At 39.2% G+C, this 21,206-nt stretch overlaps 1 protein-coding gene and 1 long non-coding RNA gene across 19 annotated transcripts in view; one reads left to right on the top strand and one right to left on the bottom strand.

Moving 5' to 3' along the window:
• The window catches only part of LOC102097064 (zinc finger and BTB domain-containing protein 24), an 86,832-nt gene that overhangs the window by 50,713 nt on the left and 14,913 nt on the right, over window positions 1-21,206 (top strand). For 8 of the 15 annotated variants that reach the window (XM_065059700.1, XM_065059696.1, XM_065059702.1 and 5 more), the window contains 14 exons: window positions 1,398-1,617; window positions 3,928-3,990; window positions 5,836-6,042; window positions 6,737-6,955; window positions 9,738-9,951; window positions 10,896-11,097; window positions 12,230-12,376; window positions 13,953-14,173; window positions 15,359-15,555; window positions 16,074-16,237; window positions 16,958-17,056; window positions 17,136-17,238; window positions 17,795-17,909; window positions 20,636-21,150. In XM_065059700.1, coding sequence (XP_064915772.1) covers window positions 1,398-1,617; window positions 3,928-3,990; window positions 5,836-6,042; window positions 6,737-6,955; window positions 9,738-9,951; window positions 10,896-11,097; window positions 12,230-12,376; window positions 13,953-14,173; window positions 15,359-15,555; window positions 16,074-16,237; window positions 16,958-17,056; window positions 17,136-17,238; window positions 17,795-17,909; window positions 20,636-20,838 — 2,374 coding nt within the window. In that variant the 3' untranslated portion in view covers window positions 20,839-21,150. Of the gene's footprint in view, window positions 1-1,397; window positions 1,618-3,927; window positions 3,991-5,835; window positions 6,043-6,736; window positions 6,956-9,737; window positions 9,952-10,895; window positions 11,098-12,229; window positions 12,377-13,952; window positions 14,174-15,358; window positions 15,556-16,073; window positions 16,238-16,957; window positions 17,057-17,135; window positions 17,239-17,794; window positions 17,910-20,635; window positions 21,151-21,206 lie in introns of those variants that run through there. The other 7 variants (XM_065059701.1, XM_065059699.1, XM_065059697.1 and 4 more) reach the window with 5 other exon arrangements.
• Window positions 1,445-20,748, bottom strand: LOC135579202 (uncharacterized). 4 transcript variants are annotated; one of them, XR_010471876.1, is made up of 6 exons: window positions 20,626-20,748; window positions 14,041-14,154; window positions 11,034-11,192; window positions 2,853-2,939; window positions 1,963-2,099; window positions 1,445-1,539 (listed from the first exon to the last, which is right to left on the bottom strand). It is a non-coding gene; the product is annotated as an uncharacterized LOC135579202 (long non-coding RNA). The 4 variants fall into 4 exon arrangements; XR_010471878.1 differs by having other exon boundaries at window positions 11,034-11,176; XR_010471875.1 differs by lacking the exon at window positions 20,626-20,748 and adding an exon at window positions 14,286-15,361.

The raw sequence follows: 21,206 nt of genomic DNA, 5'->3' as shown, positions 1-21,206 counted from the left end.
AACCTTTTATGTTTTCATGTAATTAATAAATATGGAGAGCGGGAATCCAGCTGTAACTGTTGGTTTTGATATATTGTAAATATTGTGTGGAAAGCAAAGTAACAATGGTCTCCAAAATAACACAGAATCAGGTTATCTTGTGCCTTCTTCACAATCTGCACTCCAGTGATGTATCCACAACAGACTTCCTTTTGTATCAGAAAGTACATCCATAACACTGTGATAAACATTGATTATTGTTCCATAAATAAATAAAATCATCAACTCCTAGCAAGCACACTCGTTTGTTTTTTTTTTTTTTTATGATGTAATTACCAGGAAATGTAATTGCAGGGAAAAATCCCTTTTTCCATGTCCTATCTATTCCATACATTTCCATACAGATCATAACTGCTGGCAGCTTGACCAGTAGGTTTCAATTCATAACAGTATGAGAAATGCCTTAAAAAGAATAAACAAGGCCATCACACAAACTTTTGTGCCGTCAGCCCACAGATAGGGGACAATGTTCTCTTAATGGTGTAAAAATAGAGAGGAAAAAAAAAATGCACCGAGACAAAAAATTGCCCAGCATTACACATAATGTCATGATATTATATAAATTCAGTTTAATCGGGGACTGTACAGCAGAAGAGAACCTTCATCACGATATATATCATGACTGATGTCCTCCCTCCAACTTCTTTCCACAGCATCCAGGACCACCTCTTTCTTCCATCCACTCCCACCTCTTGTGGCCTCTTTGGTCTTCTGCAGTTTTACAATGCATCCTATTAAGGACTAAACTAATAAAAAGAAATATTAACTTATTAACACAATATTCAGCTTTACACAACTACTCATAATTTGAGATTTACTGTAAGAGCTCCAACAAGCCACAGAGTTTTCCTGACCTATCTGACATGTTTTTAGTATCTGCAGGAAAGGAGACGTAGGTCATGCTGAGTGGCAAAATTCTCATCCTATACTAGAGAATTGTCAGGCATTTGTGAAAATTAAATTTTCAGGTAACAAGCTTTCTGTGGCAGATGTTACCAAAGTAAAGTTTGGGGCACTTTCCATTGTTTTAAGAGCAGTGGCAAAGAAGTACTGTTCTTAGAGTCACACAAGCAATACTGAGGACACAATTCATTTTGCTTTTTTAAAGCTATTTTTAAACAACCTCTGCATGTTAAAACCTCAGAAGAAATACATTGGTACACCAATTAAAATACATAGTTAAGTATCAGTTTTACATTGTCAAAGGTAATGCCTGAAAGTATTTTTTTAAGTTTACTCTTAACATATACATTTAATAAGGGAGTTTGTTGGGTTTTTTTTTTCAAATTAATTGCATTTTCACTGTGTTGCACTTTAAAATACATTGTGTGATGGTAAATATGTTCTTTTCCAATTAGGTCTACAGGATTCATATTGGATGGTTTCCCTCGTACTCCAGATGAGGCCCAGTATTTGTCAGAACGAGGACTCTGTCCTGATGTTGCGGTTTATATTCAAGTAGAAGAAAGTGATGTTCTTGACCGCTTTCTTCCTCCACGTCTGCAAAAATGGAAAGAAAGACAACATAAAAAAATGGAAAAAAAAAAGAAACTGAAAGACCTGAAAGCAAAAATAAGGGTAAGTTTTTAATCCTGTCTACTTTATTTTTGCAATTTCAGCAGCAGAGGTCTGAACACAGATTCTAAAACGCCCAAAGCAGTGAAGAGCAAACAGAGGAACAGATGTGGGAGCAGAAGACACAGCCGCACACATCCACAGCATTCCTAGATTCACCATGGGAACCAAAAGCAATTTAGGGCTCCTATCCTCCTCTGTGCAATTAATTTGTGCAGGAGTTTAGATATCTCACAGTCCAAGAAAAGTATCTGACAATGCTAGGCACCTGGAAAGTCCTGGGCAAAAGGCAACTAGATGGAGAGAGTGAATATAGCCGTAAAAAAATCAAATACATGTCTCACGCACCGTATTGTTGTTGTATCCTGGATTCCCTAAGCATGGGCTGTTGAGCTGATCTGCATTTCCCATAGGCTGACTTCATAGGTACTGTACAGTGTATGTGTCTGTGTTTCCAACTATGACACTCTGCACAGAAATTTAAACTGAAAGAGAATAGATTTAGATTAGATATAAGGAAGAAATTCTTTCCCATGAGGGTGGTGAGGCACAGAAACAGGCTGCCCAGAGAAGCTGTGGATGCCCCATCCCTGGGAGTGTTCAAGGTCAGGTTGGATGGGGCTTTGAGCAGCCTGGTCTAGGGGAAGGTGTCCCTGCCCATGGCAGGGGGGTTGGAACTAGATGATCTTTAAGGTCCCTTCCAACCCAAACCATGCTATGACTCTACGAGTAGCACTAAGGCACAGTCTCTGTGCTGTTGCAGCTGCACAGTCTCCCATTTGAGCAAAGCTGTGCCTACTACTGAACAGGTTACCAGTTAATGGAAGTCACCTGAAACCTCTATACAGACATTTACAGTCAGCACATGAAAATTATTCAAGTTTCCTAGCTTTCTAGAAAAGTGAGATAAAGTGCTTCACATGTACTAACAGAAAAGGTCTGAGCATATGTTACTATAGAGTGCAAGTTACTACAGAGCAGCTGACACACAGAAAGTTAATACAATATAATTTGGGACAATGCTCGTACAGAACCAGTAAGTTTTCTGAACTGCTTATGCCAGAGGCTGGCTGTGACAATGCATACAATCTAGGACAGGTAAAGTATTTTTTTTATTTAGTCCTTCCTGATGCAAGTTGCCAATCTTGCTGGAAAAGGTGCATTCTAGTGACCAGCCTACTTTGCTGCACTGAGCTCACCCTGTAAGCAGTTACTCTGATAATTCAAATGGCAAATACCTGTGCTATGGATCCTAGGGTCCAAACTTCTAATGAACAGTGTAGGCATCAAAATGGCTCCTGATGACAATAGAAAACAACGGGTTCCTGTTTAAAATACATACACAAAGCAGTGACAGAAATTGCAAAAGACATTAAGAAATAAGGAAAGAACAGAATCAGGATTTCCTAAGTGACAGCAATTTGATATATTTGCTTATGCATATTGCAATATAGTTTTTAGTTACACATTGAGTATTTTTGCATAGCATCCAGTTGGTGAGCAAGTCAAGTGGTGGTGTGAGCATGCAGCATTGGTGGGTATACTCTTATTCCTTCTTTTCTTACTAAAGCTGGACAACATACAGAAGGCCGGAGTTTCCTTCTCCAGCAGAAGAAGCTGGCAACAGGATACTGAGAGCAATGAGTACACCTGCAGTGCTGTGTCACTGAGGAACACCAGACCACTTGCTCGGACTTAACATGGATTTCTAAAATCGCGCTATTGCCAGTGTATTGACAGTCTTAGTTTTTCTGATCTCAGTTCAGGGGACAGTATTACAGTGTGCAAGAACAGCAATTACAGGTTGAATAACCATCAACCACACTGGCCTTAAGAAGAATACTACTGTATATTACTTCTGAGTTAGGATTTAGCCATCTGGTATTTGACATGTATCTACTTAGGACATAAGGGGACTGTATTTCAAATGCTTATAACTTGGTCAAAACTGGGCAGCACACATTTAATACTATGCTCAGTCATCCCTTTGCCAAATGGGAGAAACCACCTATAAGTTTAGAAACACTATAGCTTACCAATATAAATACTATAATATTCTCAGTGTCATCAGAATCACAGTCTTTTTCCCTGCTAATTTCAGTCTTAGAAGTTTTACTAAAATTCACTTCAATGTTCACCTAGTAGAGAGCTGTATATGGACTGCAAAATTTCAAGCTGCACAGGTAGCATTTTTTATCATTAGAAGCATCTAGAAACAGATTTTTAACATTCATTCTAGGGCACATTAGCAATTCTCAGAGGAGAGCTTTTATTAGCAAATATCATTGTCTTACATCCTTTCTCCACTAACAGGATGAGCAGATTGCTAGAAGAAGAGAAGAACTTTTAGCAGAACAAAGGCAAAAGAAACAGGAGGTAAGAAAACAAGCTAAAAGAAAGATTTTAAGGATAAGCGCTTGCATTTGTATCTTAGAAATTTCTAGACGTTTTAGTCACAGACTTTTCAAGGCAATGTAGAATAGTAAAAATAGACTGTCGGAAACTTCTACTTTCAAAAATAATTTGACATTATGTTTAAATCATTTTAGAAACTATTGACTCATAAGCACTATAAACAATTTTAGATGAATTCTCAATTTGTGCTCCAATTCTCCAAAACACGAATGTATTTAATACATCTGATTTGTAAGCATAAGAGTAGCCCCATGTGGTGGGTTGACTCTGGCTGGATGGCAGGTGCCCACCAGAGCTGCTCTATTACTCCCCTTCTCAGCTGGACAGGGGAGAGAAAACACAATGAAAGGCTCGTGGGTCAAGGTAAGGACAGGGAGAGATCACTCACCAATTACTGTCACAGGCAAAACAGACTCAACCTGGGGAAAGTTAATTTAATTTATTACCAATCAAATCAGAGTAGGATAATGAGAAAATAAAAACTAAATCTTAAAACACTTTCCCCCTACTCCTCCTTTCTTCCCAGGCTTAACATTACTCCCGATTTTTCAATGTTCTCCCCGCCAGCAGCGCAGGGGGACAAGCAACAGAGGTTGCAGTCAGTTCATCCTCTCAGGGGAGGACTCCTCACACTCTTCCCCCGGTCCAGCCTGGGGTTCCTCCCACGGGAGTCAGTCTTCCACAAACTTCTCCAATGTGAGTCCTTCCAAAGGGCTGCAGTTCTTCACTGACTGCTCCAGTGTGGGTCCCCCACAGGGTCACAAGTCCTGCCAGCAAACCTGCTCCAGCCTGGGCTCCTCTCGCCCTGGGGACACAGGTGCTGCCAGGAGCCTGCTCCAGCAGGGGCTCTCCACAGGGTCCCAGCCTCCTTTGGACATCCACCTGCTCCAGGCTGCAGGCAGATATCTGATCCACTGTGGACCTTCATGGGCTGCAGAAGGACAGCAACCTCGCCGCAGTCTGCACCACACACCGCAGGAGAATCTCAGCTCTGGCACCTGGAGCACCTCCTTCCTCACTGACCTTGGTGTCTGCAGAGCTGTTTCTTTCACATATTCTCACTCCTCTCTTCTGGCTGCTGCAGTTGCTGTTGCACAGATTTTTTGTCCCCTTTTTAAATACATTACCTCAGAGGCACTACCACTGTCACTGATGAGCTCAGCTTTGGCCAGTGGCTGGTCTGTCCTGGAGCTGGCTGGTATTGGCTCTATCAGACATGGGGGAAACTTGTAGGAGCTTCTCACAGAAGCCACCCCTGTAGCACCCCCCACTACCAAAACCTTGCCACACAAACCAAATACATCCCACTAATTGCAATTAGGCATGTGTTTTAGGTACCCTGTCAAATCTATGGTTAATCCAGAACACGATTGTGCCAGGATTTCTGCTCAAACTCAATTACAAGGTATACTTATATGTTCATTAATGTACTCCTTGACTGTTCATGAAATTCTGTCAAATACACTTTCAGCTAACAAGCTATTTATAACAAGTCCTGCCAAACTACAATACCATGAGAAAAATATTCCTCTTATCAAAACTGCAGTGTAGCACTTGAGTTTTTTAAGCACTCTTGGAACTGGTACAGTGTTTCACTGCATGCACTATGCAATACCTCTGCATTTTCTTCTGAAATATGATTCTAGAATTTACTAGATTTTTGCTTACAATAAAGGATGCCCCAAAATGTAGTTTCGTTGAATTAATGATTTTTCTAATTAAAAAGGAGACAAGAATATCATATATTCCTTCAAACTATCTGTATCATAGACATAAAACAAAACAAAACATTTTACCTTTATATAGGCTTTAGCAAATAAGGAGCATTCTGAAGACACTGAGGAAGAAGATGAGAATGAAAATGAAGATATTGAAGCTATACTTGAAGAAGAGTTTTTTGAAGAAGAAGAAGAAGAGTCCGAAGAAGAACAGGAGGCTGATGCCATTGACCGCATCCAAAACGAAATTTCAGAGAAGTTTGTTTCAGAAACAGAGGGTTTACAAGGTGTACAGGTACTTATTCCACTGCTGATTTTGTTAAATTATATGATTGCATGACACAAGAAGAGTTTTCAGTTTTATTTTAGTTGTCAAATTCAAAAACTACAGTGCTTAAACAATTGTGCTGCACTTAGGATTTAAATATGTGAGCAAGATAAAGGCTGTAGTGAGAAGGTATATGCTTCAAAAAGTAGATAATTTATAAGACTGATATTGTGGGGAAAAAAACACAGACCACTTTTTGGTAGATCTAGAGAGTCTTGGCGTCCTTATTTCCTTTTTGACAGGTCAGTTGATGCAGGCAACCAAACTATGAACAATAAGTCACCAGAGCACAGCAATATTTTTAGGGTAACTAAACAAGCCATCCTAAATTGTTTGGAGTAGGTAAAGAATGGTATTTTTTTTCAATTAAAGATACTTCTCAAGCTTTCACTTTATCATAGTAGATCCCTCAAAGTTAACTGTAAGATCATAATTTTATTTTATTTTTTAAATAGTGTGATACCTAATATAGGCTGGATAATTTAAACTTCAATGGGCAGGAAGACCAATTCTCATCTCAAATCAGATTGTGCTGACTTATGGTGACTGAGAACATGCTCAAGAAATCCTTGATATTTCACAGAAAATCTTGATGACAGTCATTATTACAAATCTGATCATGTTTATGATTCTAATATTTCATTATGTTTTCATTAACTAGGAAGAATTTGAAAAATTGTTAATACCGCAAATTGAGATCAATGGAGGACGGAAGCCTCGCATTGTGCGCTACCAAATATATAGCAAGCTGAATTCTCTAGTGGAAAATCGTGAAAGCATTTTTGAGAAATGTTACCCAATAAGTTTGCCTGTTGCACAGAAGATGCTAGCTTGCTCATATAAATTTCCAAGTTCTTTTGGTCGGTGGGATCCAGTCAAGGTAATGTTCTTAAATAGCTGAAGAATATTTTCAAGAAGTGATACTTTAAAAAAAAAACAAGCTAATATTAATATTAAAAAGTATTATCAGACAGTAGCAACTAGTACCAGAAATATTTTATGAAAACTGCATTACTGAATCAAAACCACACCACTGAATATACACAAAACATGGCAAGTATTGGCAATGAAAGATGTTAGTCTTTCACTGTTGCAGCTAAATTAAGGCTGAGAGGCATAAAATCTGTTGTTAGGATCAGCAACAACTGAAGGTGGCACTGAATCAGAAAAAAATGCTTAATACTTAACGATCCGCAAAACAAAGGCAACAGAGAAGGTCTTAAAGCCTTCCAGAAGCAGTGAAAACAAAACAAAAGGATTTGGGGTTTGAATCTGTAAGAAGCCACACAGGTGGCCACCAAGCCTATCAGTGGCAAAAAAATAAACCAACAAATGTCACATGTATGTAATTCATCACCAATAATTCTTCATTGTCAAAATGTACAAACTTTGAAGAGCAACAAATCTAATTCCATAGTATTTTACTAGAGATCTGGAAAGCTGAGGTCAGAAAGTACTCATGTCTATCCCCAGAAGTGGGCTGATAAAGTTCTATTGGTAGCAAGTGAAATGTTAGTGGGTTAATTTTTTTGTTTCATCATGGAAATAAAAGCAGGTTGGATCATGAGTAAATCAGAACTGAAAATGAGGATTGATAAAAAAATCCATACAGTGAACAAGATATAGAAAGCAGTAAGTTCCTGAAGGAAACGTTCTTCGGCTTTTATTTTACTATGCTAATTAAGTAACTTTTATTTGCTTTTGTATAGCTATCATGTTGGATCTTCAGCTGTTCCAGATCACATTTATCTGTCTTGAACTTTGGCAATCAGAATTTAATATAGATCAGCTCTTACTACGGTTTCATATAATCAAAATACTTATTTCAAATGTTTTAGGATTTCAGAATTGGCTTTTCCATGAGTGCATGAAAATTGGCATTTCATAATCTAGAGACTTATTAACAGAAGCAGGTATTTCTTCTCTTCTGTCATTTCCAATTACTGAACCCCAGTTTATATGTGAAACTATTAATAGTCCCTACACACTAGACCTTGCACTTTGCTCTATTAGATTTCACTACATTTTTGTAATTTCATTTCTCCAGTTCATTGATTTATGCTGTACAGTGTTTTTTTACCAACCAAAAAGTACAATTCGGTTAGAAGAAAGAAGTCATAGAAAGCTATTAGATAAAATCAGAGTGGTGTGCTCATAGTGGAAGTGTATGTGCTGACAACAATGAAGGGGAAATAGGATCATTTTGATGGTATTTGAAGATATAACAGAAATTATGAAATTGATTAAGGACCAGAGGTTTTTTTGTAGAAAGGCTGATAGAGTATATGCCAATTATTTTTAGATTAAATTGGGGGGCGAGGGAAGTAGTTATGCAACTGATTAGATAAGCAGAGAATAAAAATGATGAGCTGAAGGAGGAACGGGAGCAAATATACAGTACAACAGACTCCTGACATCTTACAAATTGAGGGCAAACACCCTGAAATGACTTTATGCAGGAAGAGGAACCTAAGAATCAGAGAAGGGTCTGGCAAGGTAATACCACACAGCAGAACAATCTCATCTCTTACTGTAACAACCAGATCAACTTATCTATATATTTACTGACTCCTTCAAAGAATACCAGTAGAGTTGTGAGGTCTGATTTCCATCTACAAGTAGCTGAGTTGGCTCTTCCCCATTATCCCTTATGTATGCCAAATAACTACTGGGTTTTTTCATTCATATATTTTAATTTGCTCAATACAGGGTTGGATTTGCTGGACTGTGTTTGCCAGGATCAGTCCTCAAGGCCTTTACAAAAACTGGTCACTTTGTCCACCTTCCTTTTTTTGTGAAAAGTGGCCAACGTAAGCAACAGGTTACACATACATACCCACTAACAATTTCACTTCTGAGTCCCTTTAGAACTGCGTGGTGAATATAGAATCGCAGAATCATTTCGGTTGGAAGAGACCCTCAGGATCATTGGGTCTTGGCAATTTTTTCAACAGATGTCAACAGTTTGTTCTAAAACATTTTATTGGCACTTTAAGGCAGTTCCTCCAAGAAGGGCTGCAACAGGGGCATAAGTTCTTCCACAGTGAACAGTGATGCAAGGAATCCTGCATTTCTGCAATGACCGTTTCTGCCATCAGTGCCCCTCTTACATCTCAATGCTTCATCAGCACTACAGAATTTCTAGTGGGCTGTCTGAAAAGATTTCATCAGCAGTGTATGTATTTTACCAAAAGCTCTTTTGGCTTGCCTTGTGTTTCTACACTTCACCACAATGTAAGTATTGATATTCTTTTCTGTTTTCTTAATTTGTACATGACTTCTGCTGAATACAATGTTCTCAGTATATCTTCTACTGTCAGGCAGATAAGTGGTTTTAATTCACAGAGGAATAAAATTATTTTCTTTATTCTCTGAAAATTAAAAAGTATGATGCTATACCTCTCTGACTACACTCTCTTGATGGACAGAAAGTGTTACGGTACCACCTACTGGAAACAGTGAATATTCTTTCTCTCTTCAATGTTTACTTCATCTTTTTGTACAAGAATTGCATATGTATGGAAATTCCTCAGACCTAGACAAAGTATTATGTTCATATGTATGAATTTCAGAATGCTTTGATGGTCTGTTTCATAGAGTTGTTGCTCAGAAGAGATTTTGTCAAACCTAATCAACTGCTTCCCATTTTATATATGCTACAGCTAAGTGAAGGAGAAGTAATCAAGCCACAAGAAAGCCATGAAAGCAGTGTCTTTCCTGTAATCCATCGACAATACATTTATTTCTTTTCAAGTAAAGAAAATAAAGAAACATTTATGAAAAATCCCATCAAATATATTTGTCAGCCAAAAGCTAAACCAGCTGTGCCAGTTAAGATTGCAATCGTGGGACCTCCAAAATCAGGAAAGACTACAGGTAGGAGCCAGTATTATCTATAAAGCAAAACCTTTTCTAATGACTGAAGGTGAATCCGTGATTACCGCTGTTAAAAAATCATATTGTTGGTCTTCCTGCTTTTCTTGCTGGGCACAGAATCTTTTAGTTACATTATCCAGTGTCTCATTTGACAGTCAGATACTTATGTCTTGACCATCTGAATTTTATCCCAACGTCTTAAGAAGTTAAGTGGCCCGGACTGGCACTTAGAAAATCTTGACTTACACTACTTATATGCCTCGTATTATTTTTGATTATTTTCTTTTTTTTTCTTATTTCTTTCAATCAATATGATCCAATGTAAAGTGAATAAATATTTATAGGATCAAGGACCAGAACTCAAAACTCCACATTCTCCAGTCTGTTTCTAAACTTCTAGATTAAAAACCCCAAGATTTCCATCTTTCTCCCCTCTCCTTCTTTCTCCATGACTCTTTCAATCCACAGAACTCTGCCTTTAACTGGAGGAGGCAAAAATTGAGCTTACACCATAGCTTAATGATTAGAATGGGTGTTAGAAAAAGAAGAGATGGGTTCAAATTATCTCATATTAAGGAGGAAATTTTAACCATATTCTCCATTTCCTGGATACATGGTCTAGCTGCTAGGCTGATCTGTAAAAGGGGTAGCAGTGAAATAATATTTTCTAATGTATCTTGTAATAATATTGATTGTTGCTGCTGAGGTTTGTGCTAAACTGAACACTGTTAGTGCACTGTGTATCCTCTGCACATATGCCAAGGTTTGGACTCTTTAGGGTCCCAAGAGGATTTAGGGACCTGCTTACTAAGATTAGGCATTGGGAATGACCCAGGGAATGAGCTGAGCCGTTAGTTCTAAGACAAAAGCTGTACTTTAACAGACCGCTAGGTTGTGATGTTGCTTACCTAAAAGTTGGGTGTTGAAATCAAAATGTTTTGCAGTTGCCAAGAAGTTTGCAAGTGTGTATGGGTTACAGCGCCTGAGTATGGGACAGGCCATACGGCTGGTGTTAAACCAGCAGCCAGAGAGCGAGTTGGCACTTGCGCTGAATCAGCATCTTCACAAAGGACAGAGCGTACCTGATGAACTGGCCATCCAGGCTCTCGATGTGGCTCTGATGAATCCTGTGTGTAACACCACTGGGTAAGAGTCTTGTTTGGGTTTTGGGGATTTTTTTCCAGGCATGCCAGTCCCTTCATAGGCAGTGATTCCCATGTTGTCACTGTCGAACAATTTCACTTCAAGATAAAATAATCCAAACTGAGGTTTTTCACACTACTCTGGAAAACCAGACTGAAGCACAATTTTCTGCAATTTTCAAGTATGTATATTCCCATAAATCCAAGTAATATGTTTTCCGAAGTTACCTTTTTTCAGTCAATAAGCCAATATTTTCAATTATCCTTTGAGAACTATGATTTTATCTCTCTTATACCAACTCCAGTACCAACTTGAATGCATCTGATTCTCTTTGGTCATGCAGACTGGTTCAGTACTCAAAGTTTTTTCCAGCTTTGTTAACAACTGAAGTTATTAAGGAGGAACTGACACCAGGGAGTCTTTCCCCATCATACATATGTGATCCTGATTTCCTAAGCTCTTTCTCCATCACTGAAACACCTTCCAAACTGGCAGACTTAAAATGCTTCATGATCGTGATTTCAGGACATTCAATTCCTCTTCCTAAAAACGGGAATTGTTACAGAGAAAAGCAATTCTGGAATAATCTCTGAAAATTATTTGAGCTTGAGATCAGAATTCTTTCAACTTTTCTTTCATGTTAAATACTGGAATATTGTTTCAGTGTGCTTTGCTCCAGTATTGCCTATCCTGTGAAAAGCATTTATTCTTCAATGTGATTAAAAAAACTCTTCAAGTACTGCAAATTATTTTACTTTTCGCTTTGAAAATTACTCTTCCCAATGCATATGGAGATTTCCCATTGTTAAAATTATGTTTCCAAATGACTGATGTATCAGAATTTTAAAGTTTTTTTAAGTCAGAGCCATCCATTTACATTCCTATACTTTTTGCCCTAAGTGTATTTATTTTACTGTTTACTATTTCTCATTCTATCTACTTTACTTTTTTTAAAATTTGATTGCAAATTCTTAGGAGTGAAGACTGTGCCTATCAAGTCAGGACAGTGATGGCATCATGACATGGGTGTAGACTTTTGTCTCTATTGAGAACGTACTAGGAATATTCATAGACTTAAAGGTTAATTAGAAACTGACTTCTTAATAAAACTCTTTCTGTTTCTGTTTGTATGCAGAGTTGTGATTGATGGATATCCTGTAACAAAAAAACAAGTACAGCTCTTGGAATCAGCAAGGATAATTCCAGCAAAAATCTTTGAATTAGATATGGATGCAAAGGAAGTGTTCAGAAGAGCCATGTTGGATAAGGAAAGCATGGACAGGTCGTGATGCTCCCTGATCGCAATCTTTTTATCCACATGATATTGTCATTTCTCTATTTATGTGCCTCAGTGCTGTAGGCTGAGAGGCTGTATCTAAGCTGGTGCATAACCCAGTCCCAAACTCCACATGCAAAAAGACACAGACACTGGTCCCTCTACATTCCAATGCTTTGATTTCCATAGACCAGAAATGGAGACATAAGAGGCCAGAGGAATTTGTGGCGAGCTCTGGCCAGACCCCCTGCTTGCATGACTGACGCCACTGATGTGCAATGTTGAGCCCTCACTTCTTCGTTTAATTGGTTTTAATGAAATGTTACTAGTTCACTCTGCTGCTGAAGTTTATTATTCATCAATTCAATTATTATCATCATAAGGGACATTGATATTTCATCTAATAAGCTCTTTTTTAAGTCTTAATTGGAGTTCTTTTAAAAAGATGCAAACAATGTCTATTTTAATAATGTATACAGTTAATGAGTTACTCATCTAATCATTTCAGTTCAGCTTTGCTTTGTTTTTCTAAGGAGATAAATATTCTCTTTAAAGAGCTGTTGGTTGTTTTTGAGGAAGAGCAGTAAGTAGTTTATAAATGGACAGAGAATTAAAAAGAACAGAACATTCACCTTAAAATTAAATTGTATAAGAACCTGGTTCTCATTAGAGGAAGTGTTTCTAAGAAGTCCCAGATAGCTTAGAGCATTATTGCATGTCTCTTTCATTTTGTCTCTTTTTTTTTATCAAGTAATCAGTATAATGCTTAATTGTTTACTGAAAGCCTAAAGACAATTTGCATTGCAAAAAATTAAATTAATACTGTCTTTTAGAAAGCATTTACTTTAAACTTCTCATTTTAAATACCAAACTAATTATATTTCATAGGCTTAAATACAATTCAATTGTGCAATATCAGATATTTCTGAAAGGTACAACTTACAGAGATATTAATCCTATTAAAAAATAATTTTATCCTTTTTTTTGGCATCATTTAAATTAAGAACCAGAACAAAAAATCCTTCTATGTTCTAGTCAAAATATCTCTTCTGGTCTTGCACAATATTTTTAGAGGTCAGATAGATTATTTTCCTTTATGTAAATGACAGACAGTTTTCAAAACATATCCAAGGATTATGGCCTCTCCTCGATTTAAAAACAACAACATAATTCAAATTTAAGCCTGTTTTTCAATAAACAATTGACTTCCATTTTAAAGGTTCATAGCATTGTGTCTAGGGTACCATTTTATGGTGTATTGGTAGTGCATGTCAGTCAATACGTGCCGATACATTCCAAGTCCTTTATAAAATCATTGAGTTGTATTTGGGACAGAAATAGCAAAAGTTTTGTTCTTCGTTTCTGAACATAACTGTCTGATCAGAAGTATGCTGGTTTTCATACATAACTGCTAATATTCCTAATAAGAAAGCTGTATTTCTCAAATATGCTCTAGAGTTTCAAATATGCAGAATTTGTAAAAAGGACTTAAAGTGGACTCTAGAATTTACACTTGAAATTCAATGAAATGGTCTGTTCTTCAGACTCAAATTAAAACGGTGTTATTTTTCATTGTCTTCAGACCTCCCTACCCTGAACATGACAGCTCACAGATTCTAGCTATTAAAAATTCCTGCTATAAACAGCACATTGACGCAATTAGGACTTACTATAAGAAGGAGCATCAGAACTGGTGTGTGATTGATGCTTTTCAGAGCAAGTGGTGGATCTGGAACAAAGTACTACAGGAAGTTCAAGTGGGTGTTAAAAAAATTCAAATATACCTGGAAAAAAGAAGAGCAGGTAAAAGAAAAACAAAGTTTCTCAGAATAATAGTTGATTCTTTAAGAAGCTGCAATGTAACTTTCAACTTCAACTTGTTTTGGATGAAGCTAATTCTTGGTCACATACATACCCTCAAATTCTTCAGTGTCATCTGGAGAGACCTTGAGGAGATCTCTAAGACAAAACCAAGCACAGGGCAGCCTGAGGCCATTTTCCAAAGAACAGGGTAACAGGATACAGCTGAAAGAAACCAGTGGTCTCATGGTCCGTGGCAGATTCCTCAACGCTGGCTGACAAACCACAAATGGTACCCCTGAGTATATGAGGGGAACTATGACCTGCAGCACGACTCAAGTGTCAGCAGAGGAAGAGGGGAGAATGTTAATTATCAGCTCAGAATTAAGGTTAAATGTGCTGTTTGATTTAGCTTCTGTGCTGTGAGAGGAAAAACACTTTAGTCTAAAATGGCACAGTTCCCACTTGAATTTTTGTGTGTCAGCATTGGTCATGATTAAATAATCTTTTAAAATATGCTTGTACAGTTTAACTAGAATTCCTCTAAAGGGCAAACAGACTTCCTTATCTTATATCCACCTTTTGGTTTTAACTTTTACAGCTCTGTGGCTGCACCCTTTTTAAAAATCGCAGTCATAAGCCAAAAAATATTTTTAAAGTATTTAACTTTCTCACATCAAGCTTGAAAAGCACCATTTTTAAATAGCTTGGGGTTTATATGACATTTTATTCGAGATTTTGAATATATTTAGTTCAGATAGACTGTAGCATTTGCAAGACGTGGATGAATAAATGGGAGGCTTTCTTCACACCTTGTTCTCTTTTCACCATTGTAAAGAAATAAAATAGCTGAACTGCTCCTTAGCAACACAACGGAGTAAAAAAATAAATACTAAATAAAACTGTCCCAGGGAAAACAGACTAATAAGTTAAGCATGCAGAGTATCTCACATCATTAATAATGCTTATATTTCTTCAGTGCTAGAAAAATGTTATTAAAATGAATTGGTAAAATTGCAACTTCATTTTAATATAAATCTATAAAAATTGCTATTGTAATTTTCATTGCATCATTTCCACATGATGAATTATGATATTTTCTAAACTGCAACTTTTCTGAATAGAAATGTCTGATGTTTCTGTGTCTTTCGTTAACAAAACATTATTATTAATTGCTCTTATTTACAGGAAAAGCAGCCAGCATTGCTGATTTATGTATCGCTCCTGAAGAGCTGCGGCATCGGCTGGGGGAGTTTGGGCAGTACTGCCCCGTCAGCCTTGCAGAAAAGGGTGAATTGGTTGACTGCTCCGTAACGTCGTCACTACAGTTTGCTGCAGAATTTCGAGGACACTATTACAAAATGGCTTCACAGGAAGAACTGGACGTAAGTGTCAAAAAATGGGTCGGGAGGGGATTAAGGGCAGGGGGAACATTGTTGCTTGGATTCTTTGATTCCATACAGAAAGAAGCAATATATCATCTGAATTAGACTAGTGGTATTAGTATTCAAGCTTTTGTTCTGCATCCTTCCGCTGTCAAAAGTCTAGGCAGAAAAAATGCAGCAGAGCATCTATTCAAACCAAAGCTCCTCTTACAAACTGTCATAGATCAAACATTGATTTTAAAACCATTTCCTCCTTTTTTGGTCTGTTTTGGGGAGACTGGAGGTAGAGAGTGGCTAATGGCAGCAGTGAACAGTGATGGCTGGTGGGCGGATAGTGATGACTTCAACTGAGAGTGGGCAGGAAAAGAAATTAATTACACGAGAGCAGCAGCAGCAGCGCACTGAGAGAGGGGTTGCAGAAGAAATAAGTATCTACATTGCGTGAGCCAGTCCTCTGGAGCTGGACTGAAAATCTTAAGAGTGCTTCCTTCATTACAAAAACATTTCTTTTTCTACAGAAATTCTTGAGCAGACCAGAGGTTTATGTGCCACCACTGGCACCTCGCCCTCTCCCAGACATGCTGCCGAAGAGACTGACTGTGGCAGACGTGAAGGCCTTATTCCCTCTGAGCGCTGAAATGCAGGGATACTGTCCCGTCACTTACCTAGATGGAAAACAGAGGTACATCACTGCAGTTGTCGTGGGCTGAATTACAGACTGTGTCCTACATTACCATATTAATGAGGAAATACATTCAAAGTGCTTTTTAATAGTGTTCAGGGTTTGGACAGGAAAAGCAATTACAATTCTCCATATTGTGCCTCTGGCTTTGGAAATCAATGTAAAATCACCTTTTGAAACTCATGCGGCTACAGGATCTGTGTTGGCTTACTGTCTTTTGTGATGAAGACAGCTTGGATATAGTTTGAGTTTTCTCTATCTTAAGCCTTCAGAAGTTCAAACAAATCTCACAAAACCTTAGTAGATGCAAAGCCATCTATTACAATTTTTATAAAAAATCCATTAAACTCCACCATAAAGTCCCACTGCTTTTCCTCGGTGTGCAGGAATTTCTCATCAAGGTAGAACGGTAAGAATCAATTCTGTGCTGTCCCTCCTTAATCTCCTGAAAAACCATGACTGGCATTTTAACTAGAGAAGCTCTAAAGAAGCACTATAAAAGTCCCTTAATAAACAGATTTTGCAGCAGAGACTTTCTCAGATTTTGAGCCTTGTAACTGTCACTCATGTGGTGGAAACTTGGATAATCCAATTGCTTTTTTGTAGCTCCTATACTTGATAAATTACCAGAAGGTTTCCAGCAGCTCATGAATTTACACTGTGCAAATGATGTTTTACATTTCTTGTGAATTAATGGTCTTTCTTGTTCTGTCTCTTCAGATATGAAGCTCTGGTGCCTGGCAACATTGAGTATGCAGCAAAATATCAAGATAAGGTATACATTTTTGAAAGCGAAGAAAAACTTCTCAAGTTTATGAGGTGAATATACTAACTGCATTTTAATCTTTAATCGTGTCACAGTTTATACGTCTTAAAAGTGCTTACTTTATCTGGATAGGTTACCAGAGAAGTACTGGAATCTGAAGCTGCCACATAAACTCCCTCCAATAAAGGAGCCAATAGTACTCACTGCACTTCCTTTATGTGGATACCTTGAACAGGCCAGTTCTTGCTTTTCTATTTTAAAACACCACTTTGCAATATATAGTATATACCACTCTGTTTATTTCATTTTTAAGGCAGTATGAGTCCTATAGTTTATTAATGGGATTACATTAAAGTGAAAATTCTGCACCTACAAGTTTTAAAACCTTTAAAATAATAGATATTTGTAGCTTTAATGGAAAAAAAATACAAGTAAGATCATCAGAGGGGAATCATACACTGCAATATTATATAATGGATTTTCTGACTCCTTTGTTTTGTTTTGTTGTCTTGCAAGATCACGTTTTGCTTTGATTTCTAACATCAGGATGGACACAAGCCTGTCTGGAATCATTTAAGGATAGTTGGTTACATTTTCAGACATCAATATGGGAAAAAAAAAAGATTAATGGTCACTTCCCTACCTATTTTATACTACTTGTTATCTCTACATTTTGCCAATTTAGATATCGCCCTATATTGTTAGATTTGCATGACAACAGGATCAGACTTTGAATATAATTTTGTTCTGGATTTCGGCAAGAGTCTTCTAAAACTGTTTGCTTTCTTTAGGGAGTAGCAGCTTCTCTGATAAAAGCTCTGAATGAAGTAGGCTGCTTAAAGCCAAAATTTCCTTTCCTAAGTGTAAAAGAAACTGCTCTGCTGTTTGTCGCCTGCCATTTAAAAGGTAGTGTACAAAATAATGCTATAAAAAGTGAATTATACAAATGCACTAGATCGTCCAATACAACACTGATAACCAATCTGTGTAGATTTCCTATGCCTTTTATAAGTCAATCCGTTCAGTGGGTGAACTTTACTTTGCCTTTTGTTATTTTGAATTTTTACTTATTCTTAGATAATGGCAATTTTTATTCTTTGTCTAAAGTTCTTCAAATCCTGTGTTTCCTGATGCAGTTCCCAGAGCCCTCCAGAATTTTCTCAGACTATCACAGGTTTTTGCTAGCATAGCTTTGTTCAGGAAGACCACCGAACAGCGTAGGCACACAATAAACCCCTGTATAAATGCACAGTTCTTAAGCCAGCAAAACTGCTTTTATACTGTAGTTTGTTTCATCCACAAAGACTGTTTTCATTCTATTGTTAGCACAGCTTTGCTAATATAACAATGTCCATGCTAGGAATGCTTTGTTCATACATTGCATCATTACATCATTGTTAGCACTGGATGATGAGATGGAAAGGTTACACAAGTGCACAGATCTCTTCTCCTCATGCAGCAAGAAACAGTTTGACCATAGGAATCCAGGAGAACAAGTTCTCCTAATACTTCCAATACTGAGTAGAGCTGCTTGCAACTTTAAGATGCAGTATTCCAGTAGACTGAAAAATCTCCTTTGCAAATATAGCATTATTTATTATTGTGACTCTCTTCAGACTAGTCATGCCGTCCTTGATCAAAAACTTGATCAAAGTGCTTCACGTTGTGGTCCCTTGCAAAATTTTTACGTCCTATTTCTATCTGAAGTAAGACTTTCTCATCTTCAATTATGTCACTCTCTAATGTCACATTTAAATAGGGAACAAGAAATAGTGGTTTAGTTGCTCCTGCAGCTTTTCTAACAACAATACTGGATTGCTTTTAATATCCAAGAAGGTATAGGAAATCAATCATGCATGCAGAGAGATTTACTCCTGGAAAAGTGTAGGAAACCATACATCACTAGAGTGATTTAGTGCCCTTCAAACTTGACTCCTGTAAGTGCTCTATGTTTAAAAAAATCGCTCAGAAGCTGTTAAATGCGGTTGTCTACAATTTAAAGCTAGTGGGCTGAAGTGTCTCCTAGCATAGTCCTTCATGCCATCCAGTTTTTCTAATGAGATATAAAGTACCATCTACAGGAAAAAAATTTGTTACAATTTGGCTGTCTTCAATCACTCCATCCCCTTTGCCTCAGTGTAACCATTGAAATAAAAAAAGAATTGGCACTCGATACTAATGTAGGGCAGAGAGGTAAGAAAGAAAAGAAACAATACTCTCTTCATTGTGGAGTTCTTGGCCTTGGCATGTCCTTCCTTCTCTGAAACATCAGTCAACTCGTGTTTATTTATGGGCAAAGCATTTTGGTCATAGAACAGTTGTGCCAAGGACACAGTGGCCCAGTGCCAGCCACACCACACCTGGGCTGCGCCATTTCAGTGGGAAGTTGATGGCAGCTGAGCATATAGAATCGTAGAATGGTTTGGGCTGGAAGGGACATTCAAAGGCCATCCAGTCCAACTCCCTGCAATGAGCAGGGACATCTTCAACTAGATCAGGTTGCTCAGAGACCCGTCCAGCCTGGCCTGGAATGTCTCCAGGGATGGGGCATCTACCACCTCTCTGGGCAACCTGCGCCAGTGTTTCACCACCCTCATTGTAAAAAATGTCATCCTCATGTCTAGCCTGAATCTCCCCTCCTTTAGTTTAAAACCTTTAGCCCTTGCCCTGTTGCAACAGGCCCTGCTAAAAAGTCTGCCCCATCTTTCTTACAGGCCCCTTTTAAGTACTGAAAGGCCATAATAAGGTCTCCTTGGAGCCTTCTCCAGGCTGAACAACCCAAACTCTCTCAGACTGTCTCATATTAATAGGGGCGTTCCAGCCCTCCGATCATCTTGGTGGCCTCCTCTGGCCCCTCTCCAACAGGTCCATGTCTGTCTTGGGCTGAGGGCTCCAGAGCTGGATGCAGGACTCCAGGTAGGGTCTCACCAGAGTGGAGTAGAGGGGCAGAATCACCTCCCTTGACCTGCTGGCCACACTCCTTTTGATGCAGCCCAAGATACGATTGGCCTTCTGAGCTGCAAGTGCACATCGCAGGCTCATGTCCAATGTCTCACTTACCAGTGTCCCCAAGTCCTTCTCCGCAGGTTTGCTCTCAATCCCTTATCCCCCAGCCTGTATTGATAACCAGGGGTCACCCCAACACAGGTGCGGGACCTTGCACTTAGCCTTGTTGAACCTCATGAGGTTCACATGCCTCCACTTCTGGAGCTTGTCCAGGTCCCTCTGTATGGCATCTCTTCCCTCAGGTGTGTCAACTGCACCACTCAGCTTGGTGTCATCTGCAAACTTGCTGAGGGTGCAACTCGATCCCACCATCTATGTCATTGATGAACATATTAAACAATACTCATCCCAGTATGGGCCCCTGAAGAACAAACAAGTAACAAAATATGTTTGTTATTGTTTACAAAAGCCTTGATATTTCTGAATATCACTACCCTTTTGGAGTTAAGAACTTCTGAAATATCAGACTTGAGTTTTTATTGATTTGGTGCCAACAAGGCACAACCCACTGCAGTTCTATCTGTATCGAGGATAAAACCACCAGGTGTAGACTGCTTTTAACATTTCCATCGTGTAGCCCCACTAAGTCAAGAGGGGACACTGACACACGGTTTACCTTCCTGCAGCGCACAACCCCCGGAGCTCGGAGCCGGTGCGGCAGATGTACCGGCGGCAGCTGGCGCAGTTCCTGGAGCGCTGCCAGCTCCTGCCCTACCTGGGGGCGGCCATGGCGGGGCCGTACCGGGAGCCGCGGCGCAGGCCCCCCGGGCTGGACGACAGGCTGCGGGCGTTCCTGTCCCTGCAGGGCGCCAGCCCCGGCTTCGGGTAGCGCCGGCTGCGCGCCGCCGCCACCGGGCGCCTCCTCTGGGTAACCACGGAGCGCGGCTGCGGAACAACGCCACGCTTCCTACGAGCAGCTTCTCAGACACAAAATGTTCAAATTAAAACAACTTTAAGTCTTGAGTCCCGCTTCGTGTAACGCTTATCGCTCAGCGCGCGACACGCGGGAAGAGCGAGCGCTGACGCCGCTTGCCCCGCCCGCGGCACGTCATACACTGCTCTGTACGTCACGACGCAAGGCGCGCCGCTGCCGCCCGGAAGTGCGGTGGCGACTGCGCAGAGCGGGGCTGGCGGCGGAGCGGTGAGTGCCCGGCGCCGCTGGGGACACCCCTCCGTGCCTCCTCCAGCCGCCGGGGC

The sequence above is a fragment of the Columba livia genome, chromosome 3 (assembly GCF_036013475.1).
Source record: "Columba livia isolate bColLiv1 breed racing homer chromosome 3, bColLiv1.pat.W.v2, whole genome shotgun sequence".
Taxonomy (NCBI): Eukaryota; Metazoa; Chordata; class Aves; order Columbiformes; family Columbidae; genus Columba; species Columba livia.
The sequence above is the reverse complement of the archived record's forward strand: the minus strand, read 5'-3'. Positions and strand labels throughout refer to the sequence as shown.